Raw genomic sequence first — 20,513 nt, 5'->3', positions numbered from 1 at the left:
GTTTTCATTTTTTTAAAGATTATTATTTACTTGAGAGAATGTGAGCAGGAGGAAGGACAGAGGGAGAGGGAGAGAGAGAGAGAATCCCAAGCAGACTCTGCACTGACCCAACTCATGACCCAAGCCAAAACCCAGAGCCAGCTGCCCCGATATACTACATTTTAAAACTCAGTTTTCCTACCCATGGACTTAATGGGCTGTTTGCATTTTGAGGCTGTTCTGAACAAAGCTGTGTACATATTCATGTACAATTCTTTGTGTGAACATGTTTATTTCTTTTTAGCGAACACCTGAGTGGAATAACTGGATCATATCTCACATGTATGGAAAACTGTCAGGAATTTCTTTTCGTAGGTCACAGTGCTTATGCTGTTTCCATTCATAGCAATGATGTAAGTAAGGAAGTAGCAGTTATTTCTTATCCTAGCCAAAGTTGATATGGTCAGCTTTTTAAATTTTACCAATTCTAATAGGTGTATAGGGGTATTAATTTGCATTTACCATCTTCTCATGCACATCTTGGATATTTGTATATCTTTTTAGAAATAGTTCAAATCCTTTGTCCACTTTATGGAATGTTTATATTCTTTAGTTCGAAAAGTTGTTTTGCTTTTTTTTTTTTTTTCTTGTAGTCAACATATTATCACTTCAATCCTATGTAATCTACTGAGAGTTACTTTAAGGTTCAGCAGACGGTCTATTTTATTGTTCCATGGGGTACTTTAAAGAATGTGTGTTCTCTTTATGTTGGAGTATGCTTTATCAGTAAGATGATTGGCTGGTAATGTCATTTAAATCTCCTGTCTCTACTGATTTTCTCAATTTCTAAGACAGGAAGGTCATATTTCAGTTATAGTTGTGGCTTTGTCTCTTCTTTGCATTTTCTGGTTTTGCATAACATATTTTGGTGCTCTGTTATTGGGTGCATATGCTTATGATTATTATTATTTTGTGTGAACCTTTCATTATAAAATCTATACACTCATATACAGCCTATCATCTATACATTGATAATATGACTTGTTCTGACAACCAATGTATGTCATGAATACAGCCATTATAGTTTTCTTAAGAGTGTTTTTATTGCATATGTCTAATATTTAAACCTAAATATTTATATACAAAGTGTGTTTCTAATAATTTGTAGTAGTTTTTGCATCTTAGAAATGCAATTTGATAGTCTCTGCCCGTTTGGGGAAAATTTTCTAGGGGTCTTTCATGTTTTTGTTTTCTAAGCAAAGGTTTTAATATTTTTTTGATCTAGACGATCTTTTTGCATCTTAGAAATGCAGTTTGATAGTCTCTGCCCGTTTGGGGAAAATTTTCTAGGGGTCTTTCATGTTTTTGTTTTCTAAGCAAAGGTTTTAATATTTTTTTGTTCTAGATGATCTTTTCAAGGTTATTTGTATAGTAAGCAAACTTGGAAAATATAGTCTCCTCTAGAGTAGATTTGTTTACTGTCTAGCATAATAGAGATAATGTCTCCTCGAGAGCAAAAGTTGGGGAGGTTTGCTAGTAACCTCTTATGTAAGACTGGGGCTTCCTTGGCTGGGTACAAACCCACTGTGTGCACAGCATCCACCTGGCATACCTCCCATTACTCCCATGGGGCTGAGAGTTAAGGGAAACCAGGGTAAGCGTGCCCTTGAGGTAACAAAGTCCTTTGTTTTCTGCCAGCCTCTGTGAAAATAAAATCTAAAATCCTTCACAGTTCTTGCTACTTCCTTTTAGTTGGAGTGTTTAGACCATTTGCATTTAATGTAGCTATTGATCAGTTTGGGATTGATCATCTTGCCACTTGTTTATTTTCAAATCTGTTCTTTTTTCTTCTTTTTCTATCTTTTTTGGATGGATTTTCAGCATCCCATTTTTTTTTTTCAGCATCCCATTTTTATCTCCACCCATAGCTGTATCTCTTTGTGTGTATGTGTGTGTGTGTGGTTTCTATGGTATTTACAATACATGTCTTTAATATATCTGAGTCCCCCTTCAAACAATATACGTCTTCATGTAAAATATAAGCTTTCAATGAATTCTACTTCCATTAACCTTCTCCCATCCTTTGTTATTATTGTCATACATTTTATCCCTGCATGTTATTAATACCAAAATACATTAGTTTTGCGTAAAACAGCGTTATTTTTTTAAATTAGAATAAAATTATCTTATATTGACATATGCATGTATCATTTCCAGAGCTCTTAGTTTTGTGAAGATCCAAAAATTTATCTGATATAATTTTTCTTCCACCTAAAGAACTTTCTCCTGCAAGTCTGCTAGTGATAAATTTTTTTGGGGGGCTCTTATTTTCTGAAGAAAACATTCTGCATTTTTGCTTTCAGTTTTGAAGGATATTTTTGATCCATATAAAACTTAGGCTTTTTTTTTTTTTTTTTTTTTTTCTTTAACGATGCCATTCTGGTTTACTTGGTTTTTTTTTTTTTTTTTTTTTTTTAAATTATTTATTTATTTATTTATGATAGTCACACAGAGAGAGAGAGAGGCAGAGACATAGGCAGAGGGAGAAGCAGGCTCCATGCACCAGGAGCCCGACGTGGGATTCGATCCCGGGTCTCCAGGATCGCGCCCTGGGCCAAAGGCAGGCGCTAAACCGCTGCGCCACCCAGGGATCCCTGGTTTACTTGGTTTCTAATGTGGTTTGTTTTTTCTTATACTTATTTCTTAGTATTTAAAGTACCCCAGTCCTCCCTGATGTTTTCCTTCTCTTTTGGGTGTTTTTCAGCAGTTTATCAGGTAATTTGGTAAGGTTTGGTCTTCATCTTACATGGTGTTCATTAAAATTTGTGCATCTGTGGGATTCATTTTCATCAAATTTGGAAACATTTTGGGAATATTTTTTACTCCCATCCTCCTTCTTTCAGACATTCCCAATTATTCGTATGTTAGACTACTTGATATTATTTCACAGTTCATCAAGGAGCTAATCTTTTCCTAGTTTTTTTTTTTGTTTGTTTTCTCTTTGCCTCAGTTGGAACCATTTTATTGCTATATCTCCTATATCTTAAATTTCAGTGACTTTTTTTTTTACGTCAAATGCACTGTTAATATCACTTGGTGAATTTTAAACTTTCAGATATTTTTCAGTTCTAAAAGTTCCATTTAGTTGTTTTTGATATCTTTCATTTTTGTCCTTGAAATGTCCTGTGAAATGCATTCACATTTTCCTCTAAATTGCTGTGTGTAGCCAACATTTTTGTAACAGATGTTTAATTCTTCCAAGTCTGTCATCTCTTTTCATTCTGTATCTCTTTCAATCGACCTGATTTCCTTTTGATTATGTGTTACAATTTGCTATTTCTTAGCATGCCTAATTTTGATTGGATAATAGACATTGGATATTGATAGTAGACAAGGAGTAAACAGATCTGACCATTCTGAGTTTCACTGTATACATATGCAGTTTAGCTTTCATCAAAGACTCAATGCAAACTACTACAGATCTACAAAGTACTTTGAATAGTTCCTTGCTTTTGGAATTTGGCCCTACAACTTCCAGTTACTCCAAGACTCCTGAATTCTTATCTCTGTTCCTCAGTTTATCCTTAACTCAGGAAAACTACTCTGCTCTGCTTATGATTGTCTTCCCTTCATCCAGATCTGGAAAAATTTTATTTCTCCTCTCTTTATTTTGGAAACTGCAAATCAGTAACTGAATGTAATGTTTTCATTAATTCACAGTCAATAATTTGTTTATGAAATAATTGTGATAATTGCATTTGCATGTTAGAAATTATTTTTGTAATTAAGATAGCATTTTACAGAGACAGATGGGATTATAATTTTATATGTAAAAGTAAAATTCAATTCAATATTCAAATGTTACCTTAAATGGAAATTTTAACTACATGATAGCTTATTTGCAATATCGAGATATAACATAGCCAGTAGTTATAGTATAACCTTTTCCTAGGACTGTGTAAAGATTTTAAATATTTTGTTTAAACACAAGTCATTATAAATATACAGCAAAGGAAATCTGTTTCCCTGTATTGTTTTTTTTTTCTCTTTTTGTTTTGTTTTAGATTTTTACTTAAATTTAAGTTTATTGGGCAGCCCGGGTGGCTCAGCGGTTTAGCGCCGCCTTCAGCCCAGAACGTGATCCTGGAGACCCGGGATCAAGTCCCAGTCAAGTTCCCTGCATGGAGCCTGCTTCTCCCTCTGCTTGTGTCTCTGCCTCTCTCTTTCTCTCTGTGTCTCTCATGAAAAAATAAAATCTTTAAAAAAATTTTAAGTTTATTAACTTATAGTGTATTATTAGTTTCAGGGTGAAAATTTAGTGGTTCATCATTTGCATATAACACCCAATGTTCATTGCAAGTGCCCTCCATAATGCCATCACCAAGTTACCCCATCCTCCCAATCCTGCTCACCTCCAGCAACCTTGTTTGTTTCCTATAGTTAAGAATCTCTTATGGTTTACCTCCCTCTGTGTTTTTATTTTATTTTTTCTTCCCTTCCTCTGTGTTCATCTGTTTTGTTTCTTAAATTCCACGTATGAGTGAAATCATATATTTGTCTTTGTCTTATTTTGCTTAGCATAATACACTCTAGCTCCATCCATGTAATTGCAAACAGCAAGATTTCATTATTTTTGATGGCTGAGGCAATATTACATTATGTATATATATACATATATATACAATATAATAAGCATAATGTATGTATACACACACCTTCTTTATCCATTCATCAGTCAACGGACATCTGGGCTCTTTCCATATTTTGGCTATTGTTAATAATGCTGCTATAAATATTGTCCCCCTTCCAATCGCTCTGTATTCTTTGGATAAATACCCGCAAGTGCAATTGTTAGCTCATAAGCTCTATTTTTAACTTTTTGAGGAGCTTCTATACTGTTTTCTAGAGGGGCTGCACCAGTTTGCATTTTCACCAACAGTGCAAGAGGGTTCCCCTTTCTCTGGATCCTTGCCAACATCTGTTGTTTCCTGACTTGTTAATTTTAGCCATTCTGTCTGGTGTGAGTGGTATCTCATTGTGGTTTTCATTTGTATTTCTCTGATGCATGGTGATGTTTTGCATCTTTTCATGTGTCTATTGCCCATTTGTAGTTCTTCTTTGGAGAAATGTCTGTTCATGTCTTCTGTCCATTTCATAATTTTTTTTTACTTTTTGAATATTGAGTTTGATCAGTTCTTTAGATTTTGGATACTAGCCCTTTATCTAATATGTCATTTGCAAATATTTTCTCCCACTTTGTAGGTTGCCCTTTAGTTTTGTTGATTGTTTCCTTTGCTGTGCAGAAGCTTTTTATCTTGAGCAAGTCTCAATAGTTTATTTTTTGCTTTTGTTCCCTTGTTTCTGGAGATGTGTCTAGTAAGAAGTTGCTATGGCTGAATTCAGAGAGATTGCTGCCTGTGTTCTCCTCTTGGATTTTGATGGATTCCTGTCTCACATTTAGGTCTTTCATCAATTTTGAGTTTATTTTTGTATATGGCGTAAGAAAGTGGTCCAGTTTCATTCTTCTGCATGTGGCTATCCGATTTTCCCAACACCATTTATTGAAGAGACTGTCTTCTCCATTGGATATTCTTTCCTGCTTTGTCAAAGATTAGTTGACCCCAGAGTTGAGGGTCCATTTCTGAATTCTCTATTCTGTTCCATTGATCTGTGTGTTTTTGTGCCAGTACAATACTGTCTTGATGATTACAGCTTTGTAATACAACTTGAATTCTGTAATACAGCAGACTTGTGATGCTTCCAGCTTTTATGTTTCTTTGGCTATTCAGGGCCTTTTCTTGTTCCATACAAATTTTAGAATTGCTTTTTCCAGCTCTGTGAAAAATGCTGGTGGTATTTTGATAGGAATTGGATTGAATGTATAGATTGCTTTGGGTAGTGTAGACATTTTTGACAGTATTTGTTCTTCTGATCCATGAGCATGGAATCTTTTTCCCTTTCTTTGTGTTTTCCTTAATTTCTTTCATAAGTGTAATATAGTTTTCAGAGCACAGATCTTTTACATCTTTGGTTAGATTTATTCCTAGGTACCTTAAAATTTTTGGTGAAATTATAAATGGGATCAATTCCTTGATTTCCCCCTCTGCTGCTTCATTATTGATGTATAAAAATGCAACAGACTTTTGTGCATTGATTTTATATCCTGCAACTGCCGAATTCCTGTATAAGTTTTAGCAATGTTTTGGTGGAGTCTTTGGGTTTTCTGCAGAGAGTATCATGTTGCCTGCAAAAGTAAAAGTTTGACTTCTTCCTTGCTGATTTGGATGCCTTCTGTTTCTTTCTGTTGTCTAATTGCTGAGGCTAGGACTTGCAGTTCTATGTTGAATGACAGCGAGAGTGGACCTCTCTGTTGTGTTCCTGACCTTGTGGGTTGAGACCTGATGTGTGGCCCAATATGTGATATATTCTGGAAAATGTCCCATGTGCACTGAAAAAAATGTGTATTTTGCTTCTTTGGGATGGAATGCTCTGAATACATCTGTTAAATCCATTTGGTCCAATGTGTCATTCAAAGCCCTTGTTTCCTTGTTGATCTTCTGCTTTGATGATCTGTCCATTGCTGTGAATGGGGTGTTAAAATCCCCTACTCTCATTTCTTTAAGTTTGTTTTTAATTGATTTATATATTTGGCTGCTTCTAAGTTAGGGGCATTTCCCCTATTATTAAAGCATAATTCTAAATCTTTAGATAAGTCATAAATTTAATTGTAAAACTTTAAAGAGGAGTATATCACTTTTAAAGGCCTGTACATATTGTTTGTTGAAAAGCAGCAAATCTCAAATTTACCACAGAAAAGAAAGTGGTAATTAGTTATGGTCATTAATAAAATTTTAGACTCAATGTCTTGGATGTCAGATGGTTGCACTGCTTTTATTTTGCTGAAACAACAGAGAGGTGTCTTTATTTTTCAAATGAAGTCAAATTATGAAATGCCACTTGATGTCATAAATGCACATATTTTGGTCTGGCATGATTTCTTCCATACAGACTTCATTCAGCTTTATGTCCACTGGAAGAAATTAAAATACATAGATATAAATTCAATTAAAATGTATATAAGGAAACTTATACAAAGTTTATACATAGTAATAAATCATCTGGAAAAGATCTCAAAGGGAGTAGGCTTTCTTACACAAAGGAATTTTTATAAAGAGCTAGAAGTGCTATTCTAAATTATTGTAACATCACATTAAGATAATAGCCAGATATGAAAAGCACTTTTATGAAATAACTCATATCTGGGAATGAGTATGATATAAATTTTTTTCTTCTATGAGTCAGATAACAAACACTACAAGGAGGAAGAATTTGTAGAAACCAAAAACAACAGGTTAGAGAAAAGGTTAAAGTCATTTCTAAACATAATGGATGTGACAGGGATGTTAAAAGGAGTTTTCTTTTCCAGTCTTATGATCTTTGGTTGGCCAAGAAAGCATATTATTATATGTATCCATTGAGAGTTTTTAAGTCTTGAAATGAGTTGAAGTGAGCAACAGGGACAAATAAGTAAAAATAGAAATATCAGTATTGGCAGGAATTTAACCATAAGAGAATATTTCATGATTATTTTAATATCCATGATTAAGATTATTAATAAAATAATTAAGAGGCAGTTTTGGTATAGAGACTTTAGAGAGACAAATATCAAAACAAAAATACTTTGTCAAACTTTTTACAACTGAGTGCTCTATCTTCATCCTCTGTTCTACTGGGCCCAACCCATATGTTAAAGATACTTATACGTATGGACTCAGATTTTTATTTTCATCCCAAACCATTTAAGTTGTATAAATACTGCTATATTTTTTTGAAGCCAAAGATCAGTTTAAGAAGAAAGAAAAATAGAAGAGGGTGTTAGTAGGGATGCTGCTTATAACTCAACAATTTGCAAAAGGTTTAAAGGGAAAAACAGTGAAAGGATCAGTACAGTTTAAAGATGTGTTATTCTGTGTGGCCTGGTTTTAGTGCTAGTCTAACAGTCATTACAACTTTGCAACAAGATTATTTAGGCAAATGGGGAATAAATACTTATGTTCATTTATAACAATTTGACATTGCTGTGACATTCTGATCATATGTTACACAACGACAGTCCACAATGATTTGGAAATCAAACCAAACCAAATGAAACAAAATTGGTCCTGACCAAATTTGAGAAGCACTGAGAGTTCAAGCTTAAATATGACACATTACACATCTTGGTCAATATATAGAAGAAACACTAGAATAGAGTGTTCACAGTACCTCCTTGCTATTATTATTCTTTGGTGAGTCCTGAGAGGCCCTTTAGCATAGTGTGTACTTTGGGGCTTTGAGCCCCTGATGTTCTTTCTTGGGAAAAGGGTGTATTTTCTCTTCTACAGGATATCTGAACTTTCATTCTGCGTAATACGGCCACAGGAAAAATATCTAGATGTTTTGAAGACAATTCCAAGAATCCATGTAGTAAGGAGAATAAGTACTAAGTACCAGATTGAACTCAGGCTTCTCACGTATCATGCGTTTTGTTTTTTATATTTTTATAGAGACATTTTATTTGTCTTTGAGAGCTCAAGTGTGTTGTCTGTATAATTGAGATAATTATCTCTAATTGAGATAGAACAATTCTGTAGGCATTTCTACATAAAACTGGTAGCTCAAGAAAGAAAGGAGGGAGCTTTTTAATGGAAAAATCCTAAATGGTTTGGTGTTGAGGAGTAAGTCATGAGGAGAAAAGATTGATGGCACAAGACATCTGAATTGGCAGTGAGATAGAAAAATTAGCCAAATTAATGTGTGGAAATTAGTCAAAAGTTTAAAGGGCTCAGAAGTGGTAATTGCCATACTCAACAGAAAGATGGTCTCAAGAATCACTGCTCCCTCCCCTCCCCATATCCCATATAATTATATTTTACTAAGGGATAACTATACGGATGTAAGATACATTGTGCAGACATATCTTAATATCTTAATGCATATCTGAGAGACCATGATTATGTGGATGGTATTTCAAACACTAACATATCTGCAAGAGAAGAACTGTAGATATTTAAGACAGTGCAGTAACTCTAGAAGCTTGAGGATCCTGAGTTTCTAGGTGGCAATGCATAAGGCCCCTTGACTATGCAAAGATAAATAGAAGAAAAAAAAGCTGAAGGGCTGAACCATTACTCATAATTTGTATTTACTCCAAAATTAAGAGAGGAGGGTGAATTATGAAAGGAGGACCATCACAGCCCAAAAAAAGAAAGTACTTTATTCCACACTAATGGAACCTCAATTCTTGTCAGAGCAGCAAAGAAGCCAGTTCAGCATTTCACTACTCTAAATGTACTTGCAGCTTGGGGTGGCCAGGGACTCAGTTTTGACCAAAGATATATAAGTGGGGTTTCCAGTCTGACATGTCAAAGAACTTGGAAATCATCAGTCCCATCCTCACAAGAAAAATGCAGAACAAATGGAAAATCAACATCTCTTCGATCGTGGGACAAGCTGCTGTGCTGGAAACTGGAGACACAACGATGCTGCTGGAGCTGATACTGTTCCAGTAGGAAAACTCAAACCTCAACAGATGAATTGCTGAACCTCATGATGGATTAGCTTCAAAGTTAAAAACTCAGAGTGCAGGGGTCAGTCTTAGGGAGGCCCCCATATTTCCTTGAGTCTTACCTCCAGGAGCCCCACCAGGTCTTACTGCAATAATCAGGAGGAAAAATCTCCTTTTGCTTCCAGCAGTGGGAGGGGAAAAGCAACTATTTTGAAATTCTTCCAAGCTCTCCTCCTTAATAGGGACTGTCCTCAAGGGAAACCATTTTATCACAACTTAATGAACCTGGGTTTTATTAAACCCTTACTGACCTAGGGAAGGGAAACAGCCAAATCTATACTCTTCTACATAGCAGAGGGAAATACCCAACTCTAGTCCCCTGTAGCCTTCCTGTTTCACTGAAGGGTAAGGGTAGCTAAGTAGTTGTTGAGAAAGTCATGTCCTAGGGACACAGGCTCACTAAAATGTTAAAATCTACTCATAGGCCTATAATATGCTTCTCTTGCTCCAACAACTTGCCACCACATTAATAAGTCTCCTATATAACATCAAGGAGGTCAGCTTAAAGAACTGCAAGCCTCAGTTCTTATTTAAGAAAGAGGCTACAGGGGAACCCAAATATAAGAGGAGACACAAAAACCGGGAATGAATTTTTACCTCTGAAACCACAGCTACAGAAAACAAAAAAACAGCCTAAATCCTAGCCAGATAAACACAAAACCTCACATTAAAGACTTATCTATCTTATTTTCTAACTTAATCGATCATGTCTGGCTCTTAACAATAACAAAAATATAAGACATGCTAAAAAGTAAAAAACAAAACCAAAAAAGAAAACTGTCTAAAGAGACAAAGCAATCATCCAATCCAGACTCAGTTATGACAGAGATTTTGAAATGATCAGACTGGAAATTTAAAATAATTATGATAATTATGCTAAGGGCTCTAATGGAAAAGTGGACAAGATGCAAGAACAGTTTGATAATGTAAAGAGAAAAGGAAACTAAGAAATAATCAGAAGCAAATGCTAGTAATTCAACATTTCTATTCAACATCATCTAGAAATCCTAGCTAATGCAATATAAAAGAAAATAAAAAGAAACACCTTTCTCAACTAAAAATGTTGCTTAGTCAAAGTGAATCCCAAAAGAACTCAAAGGTGGACTTCAGGAATTTCTTATTGTCTTTGTAAAAGATGAGCTGTGAAAATAAATGTTTAATGCAATTCTAAAACTAAAATAAATAAATAAATAAAAAGAAAAAGGTATACAGATTGGGAAGGAAGAAATTAAACTATTATTCACAGATGATATATTTATTTATGTAGTAAATCCCAATGAATCAACAATAAGAAAAACAAAAAAAATCCTGGAATTATTGGGCAAGGTTGCAGGATATAAGTCTACTACAGAAGAGTCATTTGACTTCCTATATACCGGTAATGAACAATTTGAATTTGAAGTTAACAACAGAGTACCATTTACATTAATACCAAAAAAAGGAAATACTTAGATATAAATCTATCTAACAAAATATGTACAGAGTCTGAATGAGGAAAACTATAAAAATTTGACGAAAAAAGTCAATGATCTAAATAAATAGGAGAAGCCCAATGTTCATTTACAGGAAGACTCAATTCTTTCCAAATGGATCTATAGATTCAACACAATTTAAATCACTCAAGCAAGTTACATTGTGGATTTTGACAAGCTGAATCTAAATTTTATATAGTAAAGCAAAAATATACAGAGTTGCTAACACAGCATTGAAGTGAAAGAACCAAATTGGAAGACTGACACTGCCAGACTTCAAGATTTACAGTAAAGTTATAGTAATCAACACAGTATAGTAATGGTGAAAGAACAGATAAATATTTTATTCAATGGAATAGAATAGACAGCCTGGAAATAGACCTAAATAGTTAGTCAACAGATCTTTGACAAAGGAGCAAAGGCAATACAATAGAGAAAGGACAGTCTTTTCAACAAATGGTACTAAAACAAATGGAACAACATCTATATGCAAAAAAAAAAAAAAAAAATCTAGATACCTTGTACTTTTCAAAAAGTGACTCAAAATGTATCATAGACCTAAATGTAAAATGCAAAATTGTAAAGCTTCTAGATAATACAAGAGAAAAATCAATGTGATCTTGGAGTTTTTAGATACGATACCAAAAGCATGATCCATGAAAGAAATAATTAATAAATTAGACTTCATTAAAGTTGAAAACTTCTACTCTGGGAAAGATACTATTAGAATAATGAAAACAGTGGGAAAAATATTTGCAAAAACACATCTTATAAAGAACTGGTATCCAAAATATAAAAATGGCTGTTAAAACTCAATAAGAAAGTGAATTCAATTAAAAAGTGGGCAAAACATTGAAATAGACATTGTGCCAGAGAAGTTATACAGATAGCAGACAAACATATGAAGATATTATCAATAGTATATGTCAACAAGGAATTGCAAATTAAAACAATGAAATATCACTACACACCTGTGAGAATGGCTAAAATCCAAAACACTGATAACATCAAATGTTGGCAAGAATGTTGTGGAACAGCAGAAACTCTCATTCATTACTGTTAGGGATGCAAAATTAACAGCTACTTTGGAAGACAATTTTCCAATTTCTTACAAAACTCAACATAGTTTTACCATATGATCCAGCAACTGTACTCCTAATTAGCCAAATGAGTTGAAAATTTATGTTCATGCAAAAATCTGCATATGAATATTTATAGCAGCTTTATTCATGATTACCCAAAATTGGAAACAACCAAGGTGTCTTTGAATAGGTGCATGACTAAACCATTGATTCCATTGTTTCCATTGTTTACCATATAAACAATGGGATCATATAAACAATGGAATATTATTCAGTGACAAAAAGAAATGGGTTGTCAAGCCATGAAAAGATATGAGGGGACCTTAAATACATATTACTGAGTGAAAGAAACCAATTTCAAAGGCTCCATACTATAAGATTGCAACTATATGACATTCTGGAAAAGGCAAAGCTATAGAGACAGTAAAAAGTTCAGTGATTGCTAGGGCCTTGAGGCAGGTGAAGGAAGAGCAAAGGGTCAAAGGTGGCGCACAGAGATTTTTAGGGCAGTGAAACTATTCTGTATGGTACTGTCAGGGTGGATAAAGACGTTATGCATTTGTCAAAACCCATAGAATTATACAATTCAAAGAGTGAACCCAATGTAACATATAAATATATATATATATATTATCAGCTTTATTGAAGGAAAGTTGACATACAGTGACTTGTGCATATTTAAAGTGTGCAATTTTAAAATATTTTAGCACATGTATACTCATGAAACCATTACCACAACCAAGATTATATATATGTATATAAAATATATATAACATATTTCTAAATATATAATATAATATATAAAAATATATAAATTGTATATAAGTATATAAAATACAAATATATTTTATATTTTTATTTGTATATAAATATATATTTATATATAAAGGAGGCTCTTTTTCTGCCTAAAGGGGAGTTGACTCAGCTGCTGGCATATGTTTCTTGCCTTTTGTCCTATACTGTTTTCTCCTGGAATGTAAACACAATGTTTCCTATTGTAGAAGCCTTTGTGAGACCATGCAAATGATAGCCACGTGAAAAGCTTGAAGGATCATAGAGATAGAGAGAACCTGGAACTTCTTTAGTGATTTTTGGAACCACCATGTCAGGTATAGACTGCCTAGGTCAGGAGTTCCTCTTTGGAGAAAAACTATACTCCTATTTGGTTAAGCCACTGAAATTGAGTTTCTCTTATTAGAACCTAAAGTTAGCAAATTACTGATTGCCATAGATATCCATTAGCTGTGCTTATTTTTTTTTCTAAAAGAAAACCAACAGAAAAAAATCTTAATTCTTAGAAATATATTTTTTCACAAATATTTTCATAATAAAATATAATTCTCATCCTGAAGATTGCCTGAATAAGGCCAGGGCTCAGTACAAAGTTGAAAAGGAATGGATGAGGAAATGGGGATTTTCACCCTGAAGAAAACCTGAATATGAAGGAAGGTAACAGTTTTGCTCAAATACCTGAAGGGCTTTAAAATGGAGGGCCATTGTATTTATATTTGACTATGAGAAATATAATTAACACTACCAGTAAAAAACTCATGGAAGCAATATGACAGGTTATGTGGAAGCACTTTTAAATCCATGTCAAAGCATATTTTTGACCATAATGCTTTGAAACTAGAACTCATCACAAGAAGAAATTTGGAAGAAACTCAAACACTTGGAGGTTAAAGAGCATCCTACTAAATGATGAAAGGGTCAACCAGGAAATTAGAGAAGAATTAAAAAGATTCATGGAAACTAATGAAAATGAAGATACAGCCATTCAAAATCTTTGGGATACAGCAAAAGCAGTCCTATGAGGGAAATACATCACAATACAAGCATCCCTCAAAACATTGGAAAAAACTCAAGTACACAAGCTAACCTCGCACCTAAAGGAACTGGAGAAAGAACAGCAAATAAAACCTACACCCAGCAGAAGAAGAGGGATAATAAAGATTCGAGCAGAACTCAATGAAATAGAGACCAGAAGAACTGTAGAAGAGATCAACAAAATGAGGAGTTGGTTCTTTGAAAGAATTAATAAGATAGATAAACCATTAGTCACCCTTATTAAAAAGAAAAAAGACTCAAATTAATAAAATCATGAATGAAAAAGGAGAGATCACAACCAATACCAAGGAAATACAAATGACTTAAAAACGTATTATGAGCAGCTATATGTCAATAAATTAGGCAATCTAGAAGAAATGGACGCATTTCTGGAAAACCACAAACTACCAGAACTGGAACAGGAAGGAATAGAAAACCTGAACAGGCCAATAACCAGGGAGGTGATTGAAGCAGTCATCAAAAACCTCCCAAGATACAAAACTCCAGGGCCAGATGGCTTCCCAGGGGAATTCTATCAAACATTTAAAGAAATAATACCTACTCTACTAAAGCTGTTCTGAAAGATAGAAAGGGACGGAATACTTCCAAACTCGTTCTATGAGGCCAGCATCACCTTAATTCCAAAACCAGACAAAGACCCCACCAAAAAGGAGAATTATAGACCAATATCCCTGATGAACATAGATGCAAAAATTCTCAACAAGATACTAGCCAATAGGATCCAATAGTACATTAAGAAGATTATTCACCATGACCGAGTGGGATTTATCCCCAGGATGCAAGGCTGGTTCAACACTCATAAAACAATCAATGTGATAGATCATATCAACAAGAGAAAAAACAAGAACCATATGATCCTCTCAATAGATGCAGAGAAAGCATTTGACAAAATACAGCATCCATTCCTCATCAAAACTCTTCAGAGTGTAAGGATAGAGGGAACATTCCTCAGCATCTTAAAAGCCATCTACGAAAAGCCCACAGCAAATATCATTCTCAATGGGAAAAAAACTGGGAGCCTTTCCCCTAAGATCAGGAACACGACAGGGATGTCCACTCTCACCACTGCTATTCAACATAGTACTGGAAGTCCTAGCCTCAGCAATCAGACAACAAAAAGACATTAAAGACATTCGAATTGGCAAAGAAGAAGTCAAACTCTCCCTCTTCACAGATTACATGATCCTGTACATAGAAAACCCAAAGACTCCACCCCAAGATTGCTAGAACTCATACAGCAATTGAGCAATATGGCAGGATACAAAATCAATGCCCAGAAATCAGTGGCATTTCTATACACTAACAACAAGACTGAAGAAAGAGAAATTAAAGAGTCAATCCCATTTACAATTGCACCTAAAAGCATAAGATACCTAGGAATATACCTAACCAAAGAGGTAAAGGATCTATACCCTAAAAACTACAGAACACTTCTGAAAGAAATTGAGGAAGACACAAAATGATGGAAAAATATTCCATGCTCATGGATTAGAAGAATTAATATTGTGAAAATGTCAATGTTACCCAGGACAATTTTACACATTTAATACAATCCCTATCAAAATACCATGGACTTTCTTCAGAGAGTTGAAACAAATCATCTTAAGATTTGTATGGAATCAGAAAAGACCCCGAATAGCCAGGCAAATGTTGCAAAGGAAAACCAGAGCCGGGGGCATCACAATGCCAGATTTCAGGTTGTACTACAAAGCTGTGATCATCAAAACAGTGTGGTACTGGCACAAAAACAGACATAGATCAATGGAACAGAATAGAGAACCCAGAAATGGACCCCCAGCTCTATGGTCAACTAATATTTGACAAAGCAGGAAAGACTATCCACTGGAGAAAGTACAGTCTCTTCAATAAATGGTGCTGGACACCATTGGACAGCCACATGCAGAAGAATGAAACTGGACCATTCTCTTACACCAGACACCAAGATAGACTCAAAATGGATGAAAGATCTAAATTTGAGACGAGAATCCATCAAAATCCTAGAGGAGAACACAGGCAACACCCTTTTTGAACTTGGCCACAATAACTTCTTGCAAGATACATCCATGAAGGCAAGGGAAACAAAAGCAAAAATGAATTATTGGGACTTCATCAAGATAAAAAGCTTCTGCACAGCAAAAGAAGCAGTCAATAAAACTAAAAGACAATCTACAGATGGGAGAAGATATTTGCAAATGGCATATCAGATAAAGGGCTGATATCCAAGATCCATAAAGAACTTATTAAACTCAACAGCAAAGAAACAAACAAACAAATCATGAAATGGGCAAAAGACATGAATAGAAATTTCACCAAAGAAGACCTACACATGGCCAACAAGCACATGAGAACATGCTCCGCATCACTGGCCATCAGGGAAATACAAACCCAAACCACAATGAGATCCCACCTCACACCAGTGAGAATGGGTGAAATTAACAAGACAGGAAACCAAAAATGGTGGAGAGGATGCGGAGAAAGGGGAACCCTCCTGCACTGTTGGTGGGAATGGGAGCTGGTTGGGCACTCCTGAAAACTGTGTGGAGGCTCCTCAAGGAGTTAGATAGAGATGCCCTACCACCCAGCCATTGCACTGCTGGGGATTTACCCCAAAGACACAGATGCAGTGAAAGACCAAGACACCTGCACCCCGATGTTTACAGCAGCAAGGTCCACAATAGCCAAACTGTGGATGGAGCTACAGTTCACTTTGAAAAACTGGATGTTGTCACCATTTATGACCGCTTCATTGACCTCAACTACATGGTCTGCATGTTCCAGTAGGATTCCATCCTGGCAAATTCAATGGCACAGTCAAGGCTGAGAACTGGAAACATGGCATCAATGGAAAGCCCGTCTCCATCTTGAAGGAGCAAAAGCCCACCAACATCAAACGGGGTGATGTTCTTGCTCAATATGTTGTGGAGTTCTCTGGTGTCTTCAGTACTATGGAGAAAGCTGGGGCTCACTAGAAGGGTGGAGCCAAGAAGGTCATTATCTCTGACCCTTTTGGTAATGCTCCATGTTTGTGATGGATGTGAACCATGAGAAGTATGGCAACTCCCTCAAGATTATCAACAGTACCTGCTGCATCACCAGCTGCATGGCCCCTGTGGCCAAGGTCATCCATGACAACTTTGGCATTATGGAGAGAATTATGACCACAGTCCCTGCTATCACTGCCATCCAGAAGACCGTGGGTGAGCTCTCTGGGAAGTTGTATCATGACGGCCAAGGGGCCGCCCAGAACATCATTCCTGCTTCTATTGGGGAAGACAAAGCCATCCCTGAGCTGAATAGGAAGCTTATTGTCATGGTCTTCAATGTGCCCACCCCCAATGTATTAGTTACAGATCTGACCTGCTGCCCGGAGACAGCTGCCAAACATGCTGACTTCTAGAAGATGGTGAAGCAGGCATCAGAGGGCCCCCTCAATGGCACCGTGGGCTACACTAACCAGGTTGTTTCCTGAAACTTCAACAGTGACACTCTTCTACCTTTGATGCTGGGGCTGGCATTGCTCTCAATGACCACTTTGCCAACTTCATTTCCTGGTATGACCATGAATTGGCTACAGCATCTGGGTGGTGGAACTGTGGTCCACACGCCCTCCAAGGAGTAAGAGTCCCTAAATCCAGGGAGAGTACAAGAGGAAGAGAGAAGCCCTCAGTTGCTATAGAGTCCTTGCCTCAATTCATTTGCCAATGCACTGAGAATCTCCTGGCCTGGAATCCATCTCAGACCCCCTAAAGAAGGGTTTAGAAAGCCCTACCTTGTCATGTCCCATCAGTAAAGTTTACCCAGACAAAGAGATTTAAATAATAGTTGAGATTTTGATTAGAGGAGTTTTAAAGTAATCTCTCAGACTACACCTACACTATTTCTCAAAGGAAAGAGGAAAGCCAAAATTTAGAGTACTACATAAATTAAAGAAATCTTTTGCATTTAAGGACCTGTTACTTTTAGTGAAGTCTCTATATTGTACTTATTTTATTTTTTTTAATTTTTATTTATTTATGATAGTCACAGAGAGAGAGAGAGAGGCAGAGACACAGGCAGAGGGAGAAGCAGGCTCCATGCACCGGGAGCCTGATGTGGGATTCGATCCCAGGTCTCCAGGATCGCGCCCTGGGCCAAAGGCAGGCGCCAAACCGCTGCGCCACCCAGGGATGCCTATATTGTACTTACTAGGAGTCCTGGTTCTGGAAGAGGAGCAGGTCTTGCAAACCGTTTATTAAATTTCCTCTTCTCTTTCCTTATGTTTTTCATATTCTCAATGCGTTTATCTCTGGACTTTTGGAAAATTAAAGGGAAGGAAGACAAATTATACTTTTTATAACATAAAAAGTTAACATGCTGGTTATATTTTTGGTTGGTGCCAATAAAAAAAAGATAAAAAAAAAGATAAACACAGTCAGTGGATATGGTTTACATAGCTACATAAAAGTGGGAACAAATCTATTTTTCAAATACGGGGTTCATAGATGAAGAAAACCCATCGGAGCATCTCTAGAGTTTTCAAGTGAGACTATTTACTTTTGATTCCCACTTCAGCAACGGTAGGATCTAAGGCTCATGGATATGTATGTTTACTTTTGTCTTAAAAGTAATGCTCATTAAAAAAAACCCAAAGGGATTTTCTTTATAGAAATAAGAAAACAAAACTCATGCACATTCTTTAGTTCTCTTAAATGCTGCATATGTTAAGCAGCGATTTTTATGTCCCCAATTGTGTGGCCTCCATAAGTAGCAGAGATCTCAGGGTCTAACTGGAATGCTTTGAAGATAATGGAGCATCGGGGTGCAGGTTATATGAATAAGAGAAACTTTTATCCATTTCCATTGGGAGTACACTTGGCATAATGGCTTTGAAAACTATGTCACATTACTTTATAACAATGAAAAAATTGTGTTCCCTACGATCCAGCCATTCTATTCCTATTACGTTAAAAAACAAGAATATTAAGCATTTAAGTTATCCTAGTTAAGACTCATTCTCATAGTGGTCTCAAGATCCCAGAGTCCCATGAAAGGTGACACTGAAGCATCTAGATAATAAACGTTCTATCATACTGGAGACCACTAGGCATAAAGGAACATAACCAAGGTACAATTTTAACTTATTTATTGAATTATTTATTGAAACATTACCTGCCTTGCAGTGACTTCCGAAGGATGCTGCCATCTTGGCCCTTCCTACACAAAAGGTAAAATGAAATTAAAACAAAACAAACCACACACACACACACACACACACACACGAGCAAATAGAAATACTAGTTATTATAATAGGAAGCCTATGCTACTTTTTAAAAAATTTATGTAACATATGGATATTATCTCAATGGCAAGAGGCAGGCTCAGAATTAGAACATTAAGGTAAAAATCAGGGTGGAGGATGGCAATAGTGTCATGAACCACATGGAGGGAGCATGTAGAGTACTGAGATTTATCATGAAGAAAAGGGTGGACAAGAAATCAAAACATGTTTCTGCCGGTCCTTGGGGTGACCGAGGAGCCCCAGCAAGCGGTATGGTTTTCTGAGATATGAGGAGCTTGGCTGTTTAGTTTGTGGGGTTCCCACACCTTCTGCTGATTTCTAAATTGTACCTTAAATACCTCCCCTGCACCTCATTTTGATCCACTTGTTTAATCCAAAGAGCCAGAAGCAATGTCCTGCCCTCATCCTCCCCAATATTGAGAAACTTCCTGCCTCCCCCCTCTGTCAGCCCCATGCCACCTCTGGGGCAGAGCAGTGGGTCAGTCAACAAGCACCCTGCTGACTGTGCCTGACTTCTAGAAGCACTTGAGGTGGGGGCTTTCCCTGCTCCTAAGTGGGTCCTGCAACCCAGGATCTCGTCTGTCTACTTCCCAGGGACCCCCAAACCTGTGCCCCAGGACCACCCGCTGTGGTCACAACCTGATGGTGGGAATCACAGGGCCCCAGGGCGAAGGGGGGCCCTGGGCACTCACGGGGTTCACTTGGATGGCATCATCTTCTGTGCAGCACAGGCACATGCTGCTAAGGCCCAGGCTGGACAACCCCTGCAGTGACCAGGGCTCACCCTGTCCCCCGCCTGGCCTTGCCCGGGCCCCACCCGGCCCCATCACAATTCCCTTTGTCCCAGGGCCACGCCCTTGCCCTTGCCCCCAGCTCCCTGCCAGACCCATCACAATTCCCTTTGTCCCCGAGCCTCACCCTTGCCCTAGCCCTCACTCCCACCCCCAGCTCCCCGCCTGGCCCCGCAGGCAAGAGCCAGGGCCCAGGTTGCCACAGTTCTCCCAGCAGGCCTGCTCCCACCAGCCCGAACATGGTCGTTCCATCGTTTTCTTACTTCTCAACCTCTGCCCTCTTCCTGGGGAGCCCCCTCGGCTTCGGGAGCCCTCTGGCTTTGGTCCCTGGCCCTGCCCCTCAGCCTGCTGTTGGGGCTCCCCATTCCCTCCCCTTACTCTTGACCCACCGCAGCATTCGCTGGCCCCATCCCCCTGCCTTCTCCCTGTGGACTGCTGCCCTGAAGGAAGGGAAGT

The 20,513-nt window shown here is 37.1% G+C and overlaps 1 protein-coding gene and 1 long non-coding RNA gene across 3 annotated transcripts in view; one reads left to right on the top strand and one right to left on the bottom strand.

The window, feature by feature from the left end:
- The window catches only part of LOC144294524 (uncharacterized), a 267,849-nt gene that overhangs the window by 3,451 nt on the left and 243,885 nt on the right, over positions 1-20,513 (top strand). The window lies entirely within an intron of this gene.
- CCDC179 (coiled-coil domain containing 179) lies at positions 6,845-20,090 on the bottom strand. 2 transcript variants are annotated; one of them, XM_077866179.1, is made up of 4 exons: positions 19,906-20,090; positions 19,137-19,181; positions 18,174-18,273; positions 6,845-7,009 (listed from the first exon to the last, which is right to left on the bottom strand). In XM_077866179.1, the coding sequence occupies exons 1-4, from the start codon at positions 20,001-20,003 to the stop codon at positions 7,001-7,003; spliced, it is 252 nt and encodes an 83-aa protein (XP_077722305.1). In that variant the 5' UTR covers positions 20,004-20,090; the 3' UTR covers positions 6,845-7,000. The 2 variants fall into 2 exon arrangements, with proteins under 2 accessions (XP_077722305.1, XP_077722306.1); XM_077866180.1 differs by having other exon boundaries at positions 18,174-18,278; positions 19,959-20,075.

The sequence above is a fragment of the Canis aureus genome, chromosome 23 (genome assembly GCF_053574225.1).
Source record: "Canis aureus isolate CA01 chromosome 23, VMU_Caureus_v.1.0, whole genome shotgun sequence".
NCBI classification, from domain to species: domain Eukaryota; kingdom Metazoa; phylum Chordata; class Mammalia; order Carnivora; family Canidae; genus Canis; species Canis aureus.
This window is presented reverse-complemented; position numbering and strand designations above follow the sequence as displayed.